Source organism: Candoia aspera, chromosome 1 (assembly GCF_035149785.1).
Source record: "Candoia aspera isolate rCanAsp1 chromosome 1, rCanAsp1.hap2, whole genome shotgun sequence".
NCBI classification, from domain to species: domain Eukaryota; kingdom Metazoa; phylum Chordata; class Lepidosauria; order Squamata; family Boidae; genus Candoia; species Candoia aspera.
In genome coordinates this window covers 173085782-173107425 of record NC_086153.1, presented here as the reverse complement: position 1 = coordinate 173107425, position 21644 = coordinate 173085782, and the positions used below count along the sequence as shown (strand labels likewise).

Sequence of the window (21644 nt, the reverse complement as noted above, 5' to 3'; positions counted from 1 at the left end):
GTCGCAGGTCCAACAGCGATGCCTACCCTATAGAAAAGCTGAAATGTAATCCGCTCTGCCCAATTTTTCCAGGTACCTAAGAGACAAGATATGCCCATACTTAGATATCAAGATGGTATTATTGCACCCTTGTTTAATAATAAGAACTAATTCTTTATCTGTCATGCACTGGGTTAAAACTTACCCAGCCTTTCTTAACTGAACATCTCTACAGCCTTTCAAATGGCAGGATAACTTTGCAACTTGCTGAATTTTAAGCTACAGTTCATAGACCACAGTACACAAGAATGGGTATTAGTGTTTATTTCCGTTAGGTATCTTGCCTGCTTAAAAAAACAATGTTACAGCTGATACAAACTGGGTGACAAGTTGGTTTGAAATTCTCCATCTTAACTTACATGTTCAGGCAGAAAACAATTTTTCCTATAGTCAGCTACCAGCTATAAGGAAACTGAAGGATTGTTTCTGCCTGTACTATGTACAAGACTATGCCATAGTAAAGCTTCCTGTAAAACATTTTTCCCTTCCTCCCCCCCACCCCCCGGTAAATAAAATCCTCTATTGTATCAGGCTGGATTCTGCTTTTCAATTTTATTAAAATGGTTTGTCAGAAGGATCTTCTGCATTACTTAAATAATCCAGTGAAGGACTTTGGACAGCTAGGAAGTAAAATTCTTAAAAGTGACAGTTTAGAGCCTGTTCCCCTTCAACAAATATTAATTCCCCTTGGGGTTCTGGCTGACCAGAAGCAAGCCATTTTCCATAGGGACAGACATCAGTTCTGCCCTTGCCTGTGCGTTTCCCCCTCTCAACATTACAGAAACCTGGGGGATGAGGGAGTTTGATCATTACAATGTTTAGGTTGATTTCTTATTTTTTTGAAGCGCTACCCCATATATACACATAAATGTATATCATTCATTCATCAGGTAGTTGTCTTTCACGAGCAAATACTTCAGTTCAGCTCTTACAATCTTGGCTGAGAAGATAATTTTGTCTTCAAGTTTTCAGCAAGTTTATCCATGAATTCAAACGTGTTCAAATAATCAGAGCGCTTCACGCTGTGATAAAAAAATAGCAAAACAATGATGTAAAATAAGAGTATAAGGTTTAGAAATGCTCTAATAAGGTAGCCATTTTTTTAATAACCGATGGGATTTGAGAACCATGAGTGCAGGTGGCTTTTGATTACATTTTCAAAAAACTGTTAAAGACAATTTATTTTGTCTGATTTTTTTTGTGTGTGGGTTGAAACTCTTGAAAACTCTTATACTCAGCAGTAGTTTTAAGAGTTTCTTGACTTCGTACTTTAGCTAAAGCATATAAAAGATGTTATCTTTGCAGATAGGGTGGTCGAGGGAATGACATTAGTATGTGATACAGACTTAAATCATTCTTAAATTATAGAAGAAAGATTGGCTGCAACTCATCTGAAAAAGACAGAAAAGCTACATTGCAATCATTAGATTTTACAATGTAGGTTTGTTTTTAGCTTTTAAAATGAGTTATTTATGAGTTTTATTACTTGTTTATATTAAAAAAAATTAATTCCCAGAAGCAGATAGGACATGTTAGCCACCCAGAGTCATGTATATGAGATGGGTGGCCTAATACAGTACATTCATGAAATAACTAATAAATTTTAGAATGTTTTAATGTAGAGTAATTTCTCTCGATCTGATATTTCTCTGAAACTGATCACACTTACTTAGGCAGCCCTTTAATGCAAGCAGACAAGTCTTTAGTCATGAAACCAGCTTCTATTGTCTCTACACAGACATCTTCCAAGGCAGCAGCAAAATTCTGGAGCTCTTTATTGTCATCTAATTTTGCTCTATGAGCTAGACCTCTTGTCCAGGCAAAGATGGATGCTAGGAAGAAGGGAAGAGAGAAATCAGTTGATCAAGAACAGTGTTCAAATAATTATCTGTACTTCCTACACTATACTTTCAGTCTAAAAGGGAACCTAACAATCCATATTTGGGTTTTGACTATTGATAGCATTCACTGAAACAATGACACTCCGTTCTTGAGCAGATTTTAGAGCAGTGTTTCTCAACCCTGGCAATTGTAAGATGTGTGGACTTCAACTCCCAGAATTCCCCAGCCAGCCATATTGCTAAGGTTGAGAAACACTGTTTTAGAGAGTAGCCTGTGATTACACAGCCACAGTGGCTGAACAGATTCTCCTTGCTCCCACAGAAGAAATCTCCCTTGAACACTGTCCCTAAGATTAACACCAGTGTACTTTTTTTAATTAGAGACTGGTTACAGATTGTTTCAATCCTGGAAGAACTTTGGCTTCTAGATTTATTTCAGTTTAACACCATAACTGATGTAGCAATAGCCACAATGCAAACATTCCATAATTTTATTCTGCAATCTGACAGGCCCACAAGATTCGTTCTAGGTCAGTGTCTCCTGCTAATAAGTATGGCATAACTGAATTCTAATAAAATCAAAATAAGGTTATGATTCCAAGGGTTCCTTTGAGTTATGCTGTGACATTTACTTAAGACATTATCTAGGTTAGACTGGGAATGGTAGAAGCCACTTACCTATGGGATTAGTGGAGGTCTCTTGGCCTTTCTGATGCAGGCGATAGTGACGAGTCACTGTGCCATGAGCAGCTTCAGCTTCAACGGTTTTGCCATCTGGGCATATCAGGACACTTGTCATCATCCCCAAAGAGCCATAACCTAGACAGGAGAACGAACTAGGCAATTAGTGTATTTGAAAAGGTATCACTCCTTGTTTGGCAACCCTTGACCCCAACAGCCTTCAGAGGCAGGCAGAGGAAACCCAACTAACTTGACTAGTTATTTTTATCTAAAATTCTAGGTAGCCTAATTTGAAAAAAATGATTATTTGGTATGACTAATAACTGATCTTGCTATCAAATGGAAAGTGAACTTCTTTCCAACTCCCTCATTCTTGTGTTAAGGGTATTGCTTAAATCATGGGATCATGAGAAAGCCAACTCTACCAGATCCTCCAGGCCAGGCAGAAACCACTCGAGACAGACAGTCCCTGAATACCCAGGCCCTATGACATGAAGGGCTTTAATGAATTGGGGGGCAGGAAGAAGGGAGAGAAGCAGCTGTTGCCTTCCTACCTTGCCTTAGCCTTTCCAGAGGCATTTGAATGGCCTTTGCTGGAAACAGCGCACTGGGCTGATTTACAAGACAGTGATAGAACTTAGCAGGGCGATTTTGTTTATGCTTACAGTAATGAAGTTATTCCATGCAAAGCTAGGGATGTAGCTGGCTAATTATCATGCTGCCAAACCATACTTCCACAAACCAGCATGTTACAGGGATTAAACATACCTTGGGCAACTGAGTCAGACTGCACATCCCCATCATAGTTCTTGCACGCCCAGATAAACCCTCCCTCGGACTTTAGGGCTTGAGCCACCATGTCATCAATCAGTCGATGCTCGTACCAAATGTTTTTGGCCTCAAACTTTGACTTGTACTCCCTGGAGGGGAAAGAAAACAGTGTTACCTGGGGCTGTCACAAGTCTGGCATACCCAGTGTTTTAGAAAGTCTTTCCATAAAAAGAAAGTAAGAGAGAGGAACTTCAAATGCTTTCACTGCAGTAGTTTCTTCCTGTATTTAAAACCCTTTGGGGCCTCTCCATTAAAGATTATTTCTTAGATTGCATGTGCTACCTAGTAACCGTCGTTTGGGAGGGGTGGGGTGGGGTGGGATGGAGGTGGGCATTTCATTTGATAAAGCAACTTATTTTCCAGTCCAGGGAGGGTGGTTTTGAGCAACTAAGGACAGGCTGGGAGAGCAACATTAGTTTCAACAACAAACTTTGTGAACTACTCATGCACAGCAGAAATACTGCAAATACAGTAGCTGAATAGATAGCTGAACCTAAATACAGGTTCAGCTATTAACTTTGCTGCCCATCCTTCCTAATTCAACACTGCTTAATTTTAAAAACAGCAGATAAACAGTAACATGAACATTCATACGTTATTGCCACGGAGTACAGGTTGTTGAAATAGAGATCTAGAAAACATCCTGATTGTATCAAAGGGGATTAGTAAATCAACATCAAGCATAGCCAGCTTTCTGGAGGAAAAGGGTATGCTTGGAATAAAGGCAGTCCCATATAGAGGGATGTAAAGAAGTTATATTTGTGTGCATATAGGATCAGGGAACAATAACAACAAAATAGAGTTTAGGCACCCATGAATCTACATTTTTTTTCATTTGGGTTCTGCTTCTGAGCAATCCCCCAAAAGCAGTTTCCTCAATTTTATATTCATAATTCCCCCTACATTTATAATTTAATATAGTTGCACCTGCTTGCACAACCAGTTGAACATCTACCGCATTAAATTTTAAAGAATTCATTTTAAAAGTTAAAGCTCTTGAGAGTAAGGTTTCAGATTTGGGAATTAATAATCAATTATTGCAGCTTACAAAAAAATGGTATGGTTTTTTGAAGAGACACACCTGCAAATGAAAATAGATCACATAAAAAAATATTACTTGTCATAGATTTCTTGAAAAATGTCCTTAAAACGCCCATCGTATTTTTTCAAAATGGTGTTTTTGGTGCTCATGTAGAGGGGCCACACTTTAGACAATGCCATCTGGAAAGAACTGTGGGCAAAGTCCTTGATGGATTGGTCCAGGTTATACATCCCCAGAGCCACACCTCCACAGCCTGCATCACAGAAAGGAGAAGCACAAAGGAAAGAGCAGTATGAAATCAGATCTTTGCTTCCTAGCAGCACAAGAGTTCACAGATCATTTTCTTTCACATGCACAGTATTTTCAAGGGTTGGAAGGTAACACATTTGCGGCACTAGGCTACTGTGCATCAGCTGTCATAGATGAAACTTTATCATGTGGTCATAAGGCTCCAAAGAGAGGCAAACATACTCTTTACCACATGTAATGCAAAGTTGCCCACTGATGTCCAATCCATGATACCCAAGTCAGAAAGAATAAAATGAAAAGCATAGAAATTAGAGTCCACTTGCTTGTCATGTGCAGTCTTTTTAACCGGCCAAAGTTTGCAGCTAAGAAACACCAGGCCCTTCATTTCCTGTAAATCTGCATGCAGGAACAGAGTTACACAGTAACAAATGATGCTGAAGTGCATCTGAAGCCACATTTGTGTTCATTATTTGAACCCTGTTGAACTGACAAAAGGAACACATGTTTCTAGCCACCACTTAGCAGAATTAGAACTAATATGGAGAGAGGCAGGCCCATGCTGAGCAAAAACTTCTGTTTTCAAAATTGCAGAACAAATCACACACTAAGCCAGAAATGTCAGTAAAGGAGGCTGATCCATTCATAAACCAATTCCAATCTGGCCTGATAAACCTACCTTGGCTTCATCATGAAAGAACGGAAATAACTTATTCATAGATGCTAGCGCAGGCCAATGTTCTTCTCAGAGGTGACTGAGAAGAGGCAAACTGTCCATGGTGGAAATGTGAGGACTACATTTCTATTGTAATAGGTGAAATAGCCCTTTATTAGAAAATGAACATGTTCTATGTATCTGAAAATTGCAACTGCCACAAAATCGCCCACAAGTGTTCCAGACAGCTGCTCTTCATGAGGAGACCACAAGATAGTGGTCTTCGGTGGGGTTACAGCTCTGGGAGAGGATGGAATAGCCATCTTGATCAAACCGTGGTCGGGGCCTTTGAAAGAACACTAAGTACACATACTAATCACTTACAAAATTGCTTGTTAACTGCTTCTAAGCTATTAGGAACTTTTGGATTGACAAGTTTTACAACAGTGGGTGAGCTTCCTTCAATCCTTAGTGAAAGAAGTTTTAACTAAAAGTTTAAGAATTAAAAAAAAATTTTTTTGGAATGAACAGCAAAAGGGTGATTAAAACTTTGATTTTAGAAAGTTACAAACAGACTAAGGGTCCAAATAAATTTGAAATAAGATTTTGGAATTAATTATAAATTACATAATAATTAATTTTAAATTAATTAATATAATTATGCAATAATTATAAATTATTAATTAATTTTCCCATGGAAAAATGCTTTTGTTTTGATATAAAAAACATAGTAAGATTTTAAAAATTGGGACACTAGAAGGAACCAAAGATTACAATGAAAGGAGAATGCTTAAACTCGACTTACAATTATAGAATGAAGCAAAATATTTTAATATTGGACATACTGAAAGAAGCTTCTGAACAATGGAACCATAAGTTAATTTTAAAAGTATCTGCCTCTATAGACAGACTGTGCCTAAAAGATGTTATGGAAGAGGAAAAAGTTCTACTTGATAAGATCAAGACTGAGTTGAAAGTGGATTTGTACAAGAATGACATGGAAAAAGATGTTACGCTGGATATACAAAAGAAACCAGCTGATCTCTTAGTAATCAAACAAACCAAGAGGGTGACCTGGATAATTTTCCTACATTGGGTTTACAAAAGAGGTTTGTTAAAGTTTTGAAGAATTTTGTGGAAAGGGACAAAGAAAAAATGAAAAGCAATCAAGTTCTATGACATTATTTGAAGGGACTACAGATTAAGATTGTTATAAGTAAAAGGAAGGAAAATAAAGTTGGTTTATTTGATCAAGTTTAAATTAGATACATTTTTACTTCTGGTAACCCTTAATGGACTTTTGCTGACATCAAAACTGAAATAATGATGCTTTATGTATTTTATAGATAAGAGATGGGATATGGGAAGAAGAGATCATTCGTTGTAATTTTAAGAGGTGATAAGTTACTAGAATTGTTTATACTTGCTGTGATGAAGGTGGGAACTCTTATATTTATATTTCCTTTTCTTTACTACATCTTTTCTTTTTTTCCTCTTTCCCTATTTTTTCCCTTTTCTTTCTTTTCTGACCCTTCTATTCTTTATCTTTTTTTTTAGTTTGTATTAGTTTTTCTAATTATAATCTTGAATAAAATTAGTATATAAAAAAAGTAGTAACATCTACAAAGAAAAACGTTCATAAAAATAACAAAATCCAAATGTAAAACCCAGAGGTAGCAGAAGCCGGTCAATCGAGATAGGAATAACGTTGGTCTATTTTACAGGGATACTGTTAGAAATAATTAGGAATTACTTTTTGGAAGCTATTAAAATTATGGATGGCCTATAACTGCTAGTTAAGAAGCATGTAATTGCATTAGCTGGGAATGAAGTACAAAGCTACAGCATGCCTCTGGAGTTTTCAGCCAGGCACCAGCCTCTACTTGTCACACTCTGCAAACTGGCACACAGCATACAACTGTTTATTCATGGCTCCAGTGTAAAACAGTATACATGCTAGAGCACTTTTACTGGCTGTACCAAAGCTATCAGTTCTTCTTTATTGCTTAATGCATATGTCATTAAGTTGCATAAATATGAAACACTGTATGTCTACCAGTTAATACAAACATACCCTGCAGATTAAGAAGAAGAAAAAAACATACAGGAAACATGAAAAGAATTTGGCTCACAGCTTCTATGAATAAAGTCTCTTATCTATATAAAGGCAGGATTGCCAGAAAGCAATAATGTTATTCCATACACAGAATCTTTAATATCTTGCACAACCTAAAATATTCTTGGCCATCAAGAATAAAAACAAGGAATCTGATCACAATTTTGTGGATGCCTGAATGTAAGCCTTCCAATTGGCTTTGAACAAGAACCTACAAGTTACTACTATGACTGTACCTACGTCACCCTTGTAATATGATACAGTAAATCCCCCTGAATGTTGAAAGTGTTCTCCTACAAACAACACTCAACCAAATAAGTCAGTATTAGGTTAAAATAGAAGAGCTTATCTATGTCCAGGGCTGGCCCAAGATCAATGCCACTCACGGAGTGGGGACAAAACCATGAATCAGGGATTCAGAAATGGGAGACACAGATGTTTGTTGACCATCACAAGAGTGTTCTTTGTTATCCAGGTTGCTATTTTCCCAAGCTGCATAGCTTTTACTAAGTGAGCCTTCTGTAATTCACATATAAGATATGATGAACCTTTTCATACAGTACTTCGCAAGTCAGACCGTTTTTTTAAATGGCCCAAGCGTCAGGGGTCTCAAAGTTACTACTGTAATTCTTCCTACAGTGCCTCACCCTCTGCTACAGTTTCCATTTTATGGTCTGTTTCTATAGAAATAAACCTCCATTACTTGAGAGATTCTCTATTTCAGCATATCAAAGAAATATGATTATAAAGACTCTAAAGAACTATTTGCGCATCTTTGCCATAAGCATTTTCCAGATTTGTCTCTACAACAGCCTTTCCCAACCTATTTACTTTTAATGTGTTTCAATAAACTTTCACTATTTCCAAGCAGAGGTCAGCCTTGTTCAGAATGATGGGAGTTGTAGTCCCATAGAGTAGAAGGTATCATCTTGGGGAAGACTGTTTTGAAAGCATCTGGAAAGTTTGTGAAGATTTCCTTTAGAAAGCATACATTAGAAGACTTTGGTATTTGCTTCTCTTTTCTTCTTTTTTATGTATATGCATTGTAAAATTACTTCAAACTACCTTTAATCTTAATTTATTAGATTTGGTATGGCCACCCACTCCAGAAGACTCTGGGTGGCTTCTATAAAGTAAGACAGATTTACATGTAAGTTCCAATAGGTTTCACAATCACGGAAGTAAATTTCATAACTATTTGTGCAACATTAAAGTAATCTTGGATCACCCTGACTTCCAACTGTGCCTTTGCCATTAACAGAATAAAAAGGGGGTGGGGATAGTGAAAAGGATAATAAAAGCAATAGTGATAGCAGAATCTATCTACCCGTCCAAGAAAATTACTTCCTGCGTACATCATATGCGGATCACCAAACACTAATTTTATGGGAAGACTAACAATGAGATTTCTCATCTCACCCAGCAGATTGGTTGTCAGTCCCATAGTCATGTTGTTATTAATCCCTCTACATGTTCATTTCCCAATTAGCTGCTTGGAAACTGGGCAAATAGTACTTGGTGGAGGCTTAGATGTGATTGATTCTTCTCCAGTTGCTAACCTCTTGTCTATGATCTGACTTCTTCCATTATTTCATAATTTGGTCCTTAAATTCCAATTATCTAATCCATACAAAAGATTACAGGAAGATGCCTGATTTGTTCTCTATCTTTTCTTATACTCTTTGCCAATTTTCCACACGCAGCTATTTTTATGATCAACACTTTAATTCATAATACCTACTTTCAAAATTATGGACCAAATAAGTTACAGGTTTGCATCCATCCGCTGGTGTGTAGGTCATCTCTACCTTTCCAGGGCCAGGAACCACAAAATCTGTAGCTCTGTACTACATAATAGAAAACAGAATGGCAGCTTTGATCAAACATTCTTCTACAACATGCCAGAATAATGTACCATATCTATTTGGGAACAGTTTCTGTTGTTCTGCCCTGGGGCTGTGGGAAACAAGATAACTCCTTGAAAGGCTTCCCACAGTGAGATCAGCAACTTCAGTGGTATTTTGAAAGAGGGCTCAAACTATTTTAATCATTAATCAAACCCGCAGCTCCCTACTTAACTATTCTAACCTAAAGGCTATTATATGCATGCTTTATAATAATACAGTGCTGTTAGCTGCACTGCCTTTTGCCCCTCACTACATGTATTCTCTAATCAAGATTTCTAATGGTTGGTAAGAAGTCCAGGTTGAAGGGTAAACATAAAATATTGTTCAAGACACTCACTTGGTCACCATAAGCATGACGGCCAATAATGATGGGTTTCTTCCATCCAGATACTAGTCGGGGGATGTTTTTGCAGATAATGGCTTCCCTGAAGACAGTGCCCCCCAAAATGTTTCGAATGGTTCCATTAGGTGATTTCCACATCTGTTTCAGCTTGAATTCTTCTACCCGCTTCTCATCAGGGGTGATTGTGGCACACTTGATTCCTACGTTGTACTTCTTTATGGCTTTGGCAGCTTCCACTGTAACCATGTCATCTGTTGCATCACGATTTTCTATGCACAAATCATAGCTGCAAAGAAAGTCCCCAATACATGACCATTTATGATCACAAAATGACTTCATTTATGTATGGCTCCATCTCCTGATTTATACTGAAAGACTATTTTTTAAATATCCCCGGGGAGGAAGCAAGAGCTGGCCGCAGAAATCCATGGAGAAATCCAATATATAAGTGCAGGGAAGGCAGGGCACTAGTAGCAAACCCGAGCAGCGAAAGAGAATGCCTTCCTTTTCCAAACATTTTAAAATAGCTTTGCTAAATCAGTTCTGGAGCAATGGCTGCCACAGGCAACTGAGAGAAAGAAAGAGCTGAAGGAGCTGTTTCTGGGAAAGGACAGTTTATGACAAATCTGCCTCATGAATCAAGTCAACCTTGACTCCTGGTGAATTCACAGGCAACTCATAATAATTACTGAAAGACTAAATCTCAGTGGTCTCCAACAGCCCTTTAAGGGGACTCCAGTGGGTCTGTACTGCACATTGGACTGAAAGTAGAGCAACAGCTTACAATAAATCTGCCGTGTTATCAATTGCTTTTATCTCCAAACTTCAGACTGATTTGAGAGAATAATGCACAATTACTCTGAGAGTCATTCAGTTTAATACTTTTAGTGCAACTTGAGGCAGGGCTGGGTTTAGAGACAGAGGAGTTTATTGCACTGCGTGTTACTGACAGAGATATGGAGTGGGAAAAAGGGTAGTTTGGATTTTCAGTCAACAAAGAAAAAGAAATCCTCTTTTATTCAATTTATTCAAATTGCTAGACTCCCTCCTGAGTAAAGTCCAACACTTACACAGGGGTCTTAACACTGGTTATACTTTTAAACACTGAAAAACACATTGTAGACATATTACAGATAATATTTAAAGCACAGGCTCTTGTCTTGGGATGTTAACTTACTTTTCTGCTGACTCTTCATCTACGGTTCAGACAATGTATAAGTACTGTTTTCTTTTTTATTATTTGTAAGCAACCTAGATTTGTTAAGGAGTCAGGTTGCCTTGAATCTGAATAATTAACAAAAAAGATAGCAAATGTGCAACACATGGGGCTGCCCTTGAATAGTACTTGGAAGCTACAGCTGGTCCAGAATGCAGCTGCATGGACACTTTTTGGCATCTCTTTTTATACTGCTGCTCTGCAACCTGGAAATAGCTCCCAGTAGGCTTCTGGGTGTGATTCAAGGCGCTGGCTAGGTGATAACTACAAAGCACAGGACTAAGCTATTTGTGGGACCACCTCTGTCCCATTGTTTCTGATAGCAGAGAGGCCGTGCTCCAGGTCCCTTCCATCAAACCATGTCATCTTGTTGGAGCCCAGAGTCATGCCTTTTCTATGGCAGTACCTGTGGAACAGCTTCCCTCCAGAGATCCAGATGTCCCTGATCCTGTCAGCCTTTTACAAGGTGCTGAAGACCTGGCTGTTTTCCCAAGCATCTGAGGTGGTTAGGTGAGCCCTGCTGCTGTGGATGGGTTTTTTGTGATTGAGGTCATTGGTCTTATCCTAAACTACAGGTGTTGTGGGTTGTATGCTGTAGTTCATGTTTTAATCTTTGTATACTGCCCAAAGTCACTGTTATGAAATGGGTGGCCATATAAATCATTTAAATAAACAGTTGAATACTGACATTTACTAGTGCCACATACAAAGCAACCAGCCGTTATTTTATACAAATGGGCAACTTCAGGAAAGTAATACTGGAAAACACCACAAATGTATGCACCAAATTCTATATAGACCAGTCTATAGCCCTAAATTGTTTAGGCCAGACTGGTTAGAATATTCACCCTTTTAAAAGGAGGACAAAAAAGAAATAGAAATGTATCTGGGCTCCATTATGTGATAGAAGTCAGATATCGGTAGTATTTTGGCAGCTTCAGCACTTGCACATCTTGTTAGACAGGTAATAGCCTAGCTTCTTTTCACCCTCTGGGAACCAAGTATGAGAGAAGTAGAGAAAAGTTCAAAGTGAAGTAGGGAAAAGTTCAAAGCGTCCTGGGTTTCATTTATGGCTGACGCAATTGAAAGATCTTGCTGTCCTTTTGTCAAGAGGACTCCTTCAGTGGCCTTGACAACTGGTAGAACAGCTGACTGATTAGGCAATGCAATGTCACCTCCGCCACTCTAGCTTCTGCAGGTTTATGGAGGATCTGAGCTAAATGGAGTCCAAAGGGAAGGGTGCAGGTTTACAACTCCCCACAGCTGAGTTGTACTACCTAGCCATCTTTGAATTAGCAGAAAATTATATTAGCATGAAATCTGTTGTCCCCATCACTAATCCCTAACCTGTTTTTCATGCTTCTTTTCCAAGTCACTGCAGTTTCCTGACTTCCTTCTAAGTTAATAGGTTACAAAGTTTGACAGAGTTTACACATTTTCAGGCTGCCCTTGGACTTTATGGGAATAAGAGGGAAAATGCTACCTTAACATGGATAAGTTGCCTAAAGGCAACTGAAACTTGTCTCAGTCAAGGACTGGGGATGGAATGAAGGCAATCTAACGGGAATGTGACAGAAAAAACGTTGTTGCCAGGACTCTATGTTACTGTTAGGTGCAAGAGGCAAAGAAACCCTTCTAATTAGTCAGCAATAACATTCATAAGAGCTACTCAAAATTAAAATATGAACCACAGGGATGAAGAAGAGTAGTGGACCAAAAGCTAAGCAGACCAAAGGGAGGACTTCCACAGCCTTTTTAACTTGTGGGCTGGGCGGAAAGAACTTTTGTTATTAAGTAGCTATTTTCCATAGTGCAGAGGTGGAATCTATTACATTTCTCTGATGGTTATGACACTTCTAAAAAACACAGAAACTAAATGGTGACCATTCAGTTAATCTGGTTAATTAAAAAGCCACAAGACAGCATGAAACATCTGGGCTTTGCAACAGCATCTGCATGAATGCCGGCAGTGTGGACACGGATCTCTAGCTTCGCCAGTTCACGTACCTGGACCTTCAACTTCTAAAGTGAAGGTTTAGTCAAGGAACGTCACAATCTGAAGAGCAAAGATGTGGCTTTGAAAATCGACATAAAGTATAGTTATATGATATACTTTCAGATGTTTTCAAACACCAGGACTAACACTCAACAAAAATACACACTGGTTGCATTTTCCTCACAGTGCAGAAGATATACCTGTGAAGATCCAGGTCCACATAGGGGAAGATCAGCTTTTCCTTAATCAGCTCCCATATCACACGGGTCATTTCATCTCCTTGCATCTCAACAACAGAGCCTCCATTGATTTTTTTAGACATTGCAAGCTGATGGAAAGAAAACACAGGAAGTACTATTTCATTTCCAGCTCAACTTTTTAAATAAGTCCAGCATTTTAGGGATTAAAATGTATATTAGGGATCAAGATTAGAGGAGTGGAATGGGTAAAGAATATATGTTACATATTATAGTAATTATGATATTATTTTATTGCTCGAGCCCATTGCAAAGGAATTTCATTTTAATGTACACTTTGGTGTATGACAATAAACGTTTATTCCGTTCTACTCATTATTAAAGCAAGTTAACTCAGTATAAATGTATATGCTTTGTACTTCTTCTATATGCTTTGCTTTATCCCCGCTCTCACAACATCAGTCCTGAATTTTTACAGTTTCTTTGAACAAAAGATATCAATGCAAAATATAAAAGAGCAAAATGGTTTTATTCTTCCAACACTGGAGTTATCTGGGATTTAGCCACAAGGAATCTGCTTCGGTAAGCTATGCAGTGAAAGTCTGTGATTCCTATGAGACTTCCGGCTACAAGTAGATTCTGTTTGTACAACATCCCTAACAAGCTCAGTAGGATTGGGGATAACACGCTATGGTGCACCAAAGCTAACCCAACCAACTAACCCTGAAGGTTATAAAATTTTAAAAATAAAGAAAGGTACAAATTCTGTCAACATTAATTACCATTTAGGATGTCAATATTTCAAGCATTAAATTATTTAGCTTTCCATCCAAAGTTCAGTATAACATTAGACAAAGAAAAAAACCACTGCTGATGTCCTAACAGCCAGGAACCACGCTGAGACAAGGAATAGGTCTCTAGTGTTTTATTACCGCTACATTAGACAGAAAATCCTAACAAACTGAAGAAGCGTGGGAAAAACCCAGACAGATAAACCCCAAAGGTTAAGGCGGGTCTGATCTGTGTCTCTCTGAATGGCTGCTCAACTCCCCAGTACTACGCATGCGTTTTCCCCCCTGGATAGAGGCCCCCTCCTGCTCGCCATCAGTACTCATGACATCTACTCATGTCAAAGTATTAGTTATATGAAAATATAAGTCACTCTCTGAGTGAGATGGGTGGTGACTAAATTTGAAATATAAATAAAATGGTTTCAATTTTAAGCTAATTACTTAATATTAAAATTTCCATTGCACTGTTACTTCATGTGTGTAATTTTAAAACATCTAGATAGTCAATGGGCAGGCCCTGCATCTCAGCTGGATGTGTCTGAGACAATTCACATATTTCAGACATGGAATCTACATCTGCCCAGGGACAGTTGCATATCCTGGGTTACATGTAAAATCAGGTTACCCGAACTTCCATTGTGCTAGTGAGAAAAGTATATGTTTTGTTAAAGCAAAGCAAAAGTTGAGAATTGAAGTTGAGAAGAGGAGAACATCTTCCATTTCTCCAGCAGCTTCAGACTTAACTGGAATCTTCAGGGATCGAGATGGGAGTCCAGCAAAACTTTTTCAGGAAAAAAATCTGTCTTTGAAAGTTTAAAAAAAAAACAAAAAAAAAAAACTAGAAATGTTTCACAAGGTTACGTATAACTTGACTGTATTTATTGTCTCTCATGAATATTTTCTCTATATAAACACAGTCCTTGTATGTTTTATACAGATTCCCACCACTTTACATCAGAGTTGTTTCTATGTTCGTAAAGGATGGTTGTTAACTGCTCAGCACCTTACTTAGTCCCATGTATTTTTCTGTTGAAGGTTTTCAAACGCTCTCCATGTTTTGAACAACTCTGTATTTTATTTCCTTTGCCACCGAATGTTTTACATGTGACTACTTGAGGCTACACTGGAAGTTTGAGGCTATATTATTTCATTCTTTTCCTCATTTTAAATTGCCAAAAAGAAATAAAGTATGTGGGAGCCCTATTCCCCTTAAGGAGTTGATGAGGATTACCAAAGCAGAAGGTATAGCTATGGTATATAAACCCAGAGGGCTTTGGAGGGGCCTCCAGCCTTTTGCCCTAAAGCAGTGTCTCTCAATCTTGGCAACTTTAAGATGTGTGGACTTCAATTCCCAAAATTCCCCACATCTTAAAGTTGCCATGGTTGAAAAACACTGCCCTAAAGGGTCAACCCTGCCAGTACAGCTTAAAACCCAAAACAGACTCAGTTATGGATAGGGTTATAACAACTCTACCCATTCAGATATGTTGTGGCAACTGACCACCTGGACAAGGGGGAAAGTATAGTGATGTCATGAAGCTTAACTAGGACTTCGTACAAGGAGTCATGTGATACTAGGCACTTCCTGCAGAAAACAAACAGGGACTCTATATTTCAATAATAATAATAATAAATAATAATAATAATAATTTATATACCTCTGGACTCCCAGCAACTCTGGGCTAAATAACTGTTCTTTTATTTATGTGCCACCTAGCAGCTGAGTTATACTGTATATGAAAAATGAGTATACAATTAAACTTTTTTGACCGCACTGGAAGTATGTTCTGCTCACAGTCAGTCATGCTCTGGTTACCTCCCGGATGGACTATTGTAATGTGTCCTACTTGGGGCTGCCCTTGAAGAATATCCAGAAGCTTCAGCTCATGCAGAATGCACTGGCAGTTATGCATGCCCCTGTAGCAGCAAATGTTAACCAACGCAGCTCGCGAAGCAGAGATGTATCAGTTTGTTTCCAGGTCCAATTCAAGTTGCTGGTTTTGACCTTTAAAGCCCTTCATGGCATGGGGCCAGGTTATTTGAGGGACTGCCTCCTCATGATTACATCTCTCTGTCCCATCAAGACAGGCAGAAGAGGTACGCTGTGGTTCCCATCTGTGAAAGAGTTTCATCTGGTGGGACCCAGGAGAGGGGCCTTTTCTGCTGTGGTAGCCGCCCTCTGGATCATCATTCCCCTGGGTGAGATTAGCCCCATCTCTTCTGACCTTTTGGAAATCCCTTAAAACTTGGTTGTGTCAACAGGCCCATGGATCGCAAGGAAATGGTAGTTTGACCAGATGGCTCCATTGTTTATAATCTGATGCTCTCTTAGCCTTTAATAATAATAGTTTTGTTTTGTACTTTTGAATGTTTTAAAAATTGTTTTTATGGTTGTTTTGTAAAGTCCCTCCTTGGGAGGGAGATGGGTGGTGATAAAATTTGATAATAAATAAATATTGCCCAGAGCCACATTGTGTGAGATGGGCAGCCATATAAATATGATAAAATAAAAATGCTGAGCCCAGTCCTGATCGACACTACTGTACTCTGCATGTTTGGGGCAGCCTAAACTTTTCCACTCCAGCCACCTGCTTGCACAGTCAGCACATTTTTTCCTTTCTTTAGTAAAGTCTACTACTTTGGCTACTAAAAGGACCCTTTTTGTATATTCACTTTCTGAAAATGAGAGTCTTCCTTCAGAGGAAGACATTCAAGGAAATAAAATGCTCCTACCTGCCCCTTGACCATAGTCAACAAAAGCGTAGCTTTAAAATATTCCATGGCCAACTGATAATCCCCACAGGTATTTGCTTGGTTATGAAAGAGCCATGACTTGGCAATTTTGCCTTCAGAAGACACCTAATATTGCGTACGCAAGAGTCACCGAAAGAAGCACATGTTTTAGGCTCCACTCCTCAAATTGCAAAAATTATTTGCTTAACATTTGTACCCACTTGTGCTCACCCAGAAGCCTTCCAGAACTTCTACCAATATATGGGCCCTCTACACATCCTACCTGTCAACAGTCATAATGACAGGCATTTCACTCCTTTATAATAAAGCAATATATCAATAAATCACATTTCATATTTTGGGATAGTTCACGCACACTGGAATACCTGCTGGCAGATCACTTACAATTTAAAAGGAGCTCCAGAGAAAGCACCAGTAGGAATACGACATCATTCATAAGATGCAGATATTTTTATAGTATTGTATTTTTATAGTACTATATAGGACTGTGTACTAATGTACATACACATAATGTTATAATCTCTCTGAAGTTAAGGAAGTTTGGACCAGGCTAAAATCTAATCATGAGAATACATAAGAATAGCACATTCCAGTGTTATCAAATTGGCAGAAATTCAAATTATATTGCTACAACAACTATTTCAAAAGATGTAAAAGTAAAGGATTATTTTCCTTATGGAAAGAGATATTTTACCAACTTGGAATCAATAAACTGTTAAAATTAAATCAGATGAAGTTTTGTCACACAGAGGTTGTAGATGGGATAAACTGTCACAGAACTTCATTGTAAAACAAAGTATTCATTCTGGCATAATCTTTTCAAGATTACTTCCCATCTCCATCAGATGAATGAAGTGGCCTCCAGTCCATAAAAGTTTTGAACAAATATAACTCATTTTCATATTAGTGGCCTGAACTAACCCACCATTTGTCTGACCATGGCTGGTTGAACAAACTATAACTGCCTGGGCAAAACTGCTTATCAAACTCAAATAAACCATATCCTGGCTTACTGCAATATGTAAACCTGATTACAGGTTTCATTCACCTGGGGAAATGACACCAATCTGCAAAATGGATTCTCCTTCCTTGTGTCCACCCTTAAGACCTAGTGCACGTCTGGGAAAGGGATTTGAAGAGAGAAAGGAAAAGATGTTGCAATTAGAAGAGTGCTTGCAAAATGTTGGATGTAGTCCAGAATGTTGAAATAACCAGTGTTCTGAAATCCATTAACTAAGCAGTCTTTCTTATCTACAAGAAATCCTAAGGGGAAAAAAATCTAGCCAAGATACTAGTTTTCCTCTAAGACATTCTACATAATGTTTTTCAGCATTAGCTTGCTGCAGAAATTGAATGTCAATGTGTATGTTACCTTATAGCAAAATTAGAACAAATGAGCAAGGCTTTAGAGTCTCTAGTGACTGGCTGTTCTTTCAATGATCCTTTTGTTTCCCAGGATTTTCTACCATTCTTTCCAGGACATCTTTGTCTAAATATATTTAATAAAATCAAAGGACCTTTTGATAAGCTACTTTAGATTCCATAGATCTCTCATTTTTTCTTTACTTCACCTTCCTAGTTCATTCTTCCAGTCTGGAAGTACTGTTTCTAAATGGATTGTCAAATGAGTGTGTGTTGCTAATCCATACATATCCAAATGTATGGATTAAAAATCATGATGGCATTCTAAGGGCTATGTGATTGTAATCCAGAAGGATACTTGTCATTGGAATTATATGATTTTGTACCTCTTTAGCAATGTTGCAGTAACATGTGGTTGCTTTAATTTAGAACCACCACCATACAATTACGAAAAAAATGCAAAATGGTTTTAAAAATCAGAACAAATTAGTCACAATTTATTTGGCAATTAACATTATATAGATGACCTTCTATGCCTAATGATAACTATAAAACTGTAATACACTGACTTGATATCAAGTCAGGTTTTCTTTGAACTCAAGAAGTGCAAAAATTGCCTAGCTAAAGACAGAATAAGCAAACACTGTTTCTTTGCTAACATATCATAGACATATTTTTTAAGATAGATAGTATTTCATTTCAGAAGTTTTTACAATTCTTTTGCTTTTGGTCTTTTCCTAGATCTAAGGAGATACTTCTTAGATCTAGGAAAAGACCAAAACCAAAAGAATTGCAAAAACTTCTGAAATGAAATATATATAATATACTGAATATAAAGATAAAAACTCAATTTTTTGTGGGGAAAATAGGAGGAAGAAACATTAAGCATGCCACCTTGAGTTATACAAAATAAAAGTGGGATATAAATCTAATGAACAAATAAACTTCAGATCAAAATTCTGGTTTAGCTGGACAGCACCTAGCCATTATCATACCTCAGTGAAGACAAATTGAAAACTAAAGACTAGTTATTTTGAACATTTCCACCCCACAGGGCCACACTTGTGAGGAAACTGTTAGTTACTAACAAGCTACCCTAAACACAGAATAATATGATTATGGTATAAATCTGTTATCTTACACAGAGATTGCCAAATGGATAACCAATTAAGGAATAATACTAAGATTGATTTTACCATAATAAACTTAACATATTTTTAAAAGTTATTTAATTGTGCAAATACTACAATTATAAAATACAATCCCACACATAAACCTGGATTAGATTAAAAAAGGACAGGTCTATCCAGTTAGCCCTCTTGTTCTAGAAGCAAAGCAGTTGTTACTACATGTTATAAAGGAAATAGTCTGCAATCAAATTTAAACTCAACTAAGCCAATGTAAAACAAAACGTGAATAGCTTTCACAGCCATTTTGACTTCTACAATTTTGAGGGTGGGGACAAAGAGGCACAATGAAAAGCAACTAGAAACAGAAATTCTAACACAAATAAGGATTTGTACAATACCTGAACAAGACTTTTATGTATTTAAAAAAAAATCACCTGTCCAGAGCGGTAGTCAGACTAGTTCATTGCAGTAAAAGACGCAAAAAGCGTCAAGCTACCTTACAATGGTATTTTAGTTTTTAAGGTATTTGTGGCTTCAGCTGCGTAATAACCCTGCCAGCCTTTAAGGTGCCGCACAACTCGTTTTTGCTAACCATTTGGAGCCGAATAATCCATGCAGACACTGAAGAAAGGAAAGACGCACAAGGCAAAGAAATCGAGAAGACTCACCTCTTTGGGCAGATAGGGATCACTGAACGACTTGGGGGACCTCGAAAGACAGAACGTGAAGATCCTAGGAGTGCTGCGGTTATCACTACTCGTCTCGCTCCCACTGAGCTCGTCACAGTCGAACCTCACGCCTGAGTAGCTGCTGGTGCTGGTACTACCACTGTCGTTTCTACTCGGGGCTTAGATTTCTGCGATAGGTAAAAAGGACGGGTTTAAATGAAAGTCTGTGGGGCCACGCCTTCTCCTAGTCCCGGCAACGTCCTCAATAAGATCTGATACTTCGACCCGCCTTTACTCTCCAGTTGCCCAATGGAGAAAGTGAGGAAAACCGCTTCGCCAATGCGCTCTTCCCACGCGCCCTGTCGCGAACCGGAGAAGGGTAATGACTGGGGAAGAAGCTTTTTTTTTTGGGGGGGGGGAGATGTTCTGCTGCCAAGGAAGCGGAGGAGAAGGAGAGACGGTATACATAGAATGGGGAAGAGGAGAGGAACAAAGGTGACGTTATCATGCTCCTGCGGATAGATCGGAGAGAAGGACGTGGCACGCTAAAAATGCAAGCTGGATATTGCCGCGAACACAAATGCATTTCTTTCTTGTTCTCTGTTTCCACCAGCCAAGCGTAACCCGTCGCTTGGGCTCAGTTCCTCGGATGGGTGCGGGATTGCAGGCTTAGATTACGCAGAGCGCCTCCGGCCTCTTAAGGCTCTGACTTCAGTTCCTTGAAGTGATAGGATTTGACCCGGCTGCCCGAGAGGAAGCTTGACTGCCCTTGATCTTTGCTAGCCCTGATTGGTCCTGAGCTGTAATCAAAAGAAGCTCTCACGGGCAAGCAGAGAATCCGCTGGGCTTTATTCTGTGATTTGGCTGCTTTCTCTAGATACAAGACGGCTGAAATCTTTACATCCAGGTAGCTGGCCTCCTTCCTGCAAAACGTCATTAATTCCTCCCTTGCAAGCCTGCGGGCCAGTATGTATGAGAAAGGAAAGCAGGAGATTCATGAAGGGTTGTCATGGGGTAGAAGTCACATGCCTGACTTTCCAGAAGCCATGTTCCTTATTCAGGCCCCAGTAAAAACCCTAGTGGTGTTTTCTCAATCTTGTCCACATATCTTAAAATTGTCAAGGTTGAGAAACCCTGAAGCAGACAAATGCAGAAAATTGGCCCCTTGTATGTGTGAAATGGCCATCAGATAACATCCCTGTAATTCTGAGAGTTAAAGGCAAGTCTTCCATGACTCTATCAACCCATTATTTTATCTAGACTGGAGAACTGAAGGTTGTTGTTCAAGAGCCCCAAATGAGTTGGTTTTCGAGTTCAAATCAGACCTGTCAGCTGTGGGTAATTGGCATATGAGAAGATTTCACAGATGATACACTCAAATTGTATTAGAGCTTATTCATACCTCAGTACATTATTGGCTTGCATTGGTTTGGTATTGTATTGGTTTAACTGATATATTCTTCATGAATTTATTGGATTGATTCTGAGAAACTAAACCTGAGCCTGGGGTGCTTATTTCAGACAACAGGAAGAAATGCACATCATGATGGCATTTTCTCACTTCATTGGCCTGCTTCAAACCACTTCCTTCCACATATATGCTAGGTGACCATGACAGTTGTTTTTTTTTAGATTTATTATTCAAATTTAATTACTGCCCATCTCCCCCAAAAGAGGGACTCTGGGCAGTTTACAATAAAACCCAACTTTTCCGGTTGCCTGCGGGAGGCCGGAAGAGACGGTGTGGAGTACCTCCTCCGCCACCGCTTTGCTTTTGCGGGGGAAGAAGTTCCTATGTCATCTCTCTACCTGTAATTTTGCTCTATGAT

At 38.6% G+C, this 21644-nt stretch overlaps 1 protein-coding gene across 1 annotated transcript; it reads right to left on the bottom strand.

Annotated features, from left to right (window-relative positions):
• Positions 1-288: 288 nt before the first annotated feature.
• Positions 289-19948, bottom strand: IDH1 (isocitrate dehydrogenase (NADP(+)) 1). The gene is made up of 9 exons (XM_063317933.1): positions 19816-19948; positions 13114-13241; positions 9696-9987; positions 9193-9298; positions 4510-4687; positions 3330-3481; positions 2559-2699; positions 1709-1871; positions 289-1061 (listed from the first exon to the last, which is right to left on the bottom strand). The coding sequence occupies exons 2-9, from the start codon at positions 13233-13235 to the stop codon at positions 968-970; spliced, it is 1248 nt and encodes a 415-aa protein (XP_063174003.1). The 5' UTR covers positions 13236-13241; positions 19816-19948; the 3' UTR covers positions 289-967.
• Between the last annotated feature and the right edge of the window lie 1696 nt (positions 19949-21644).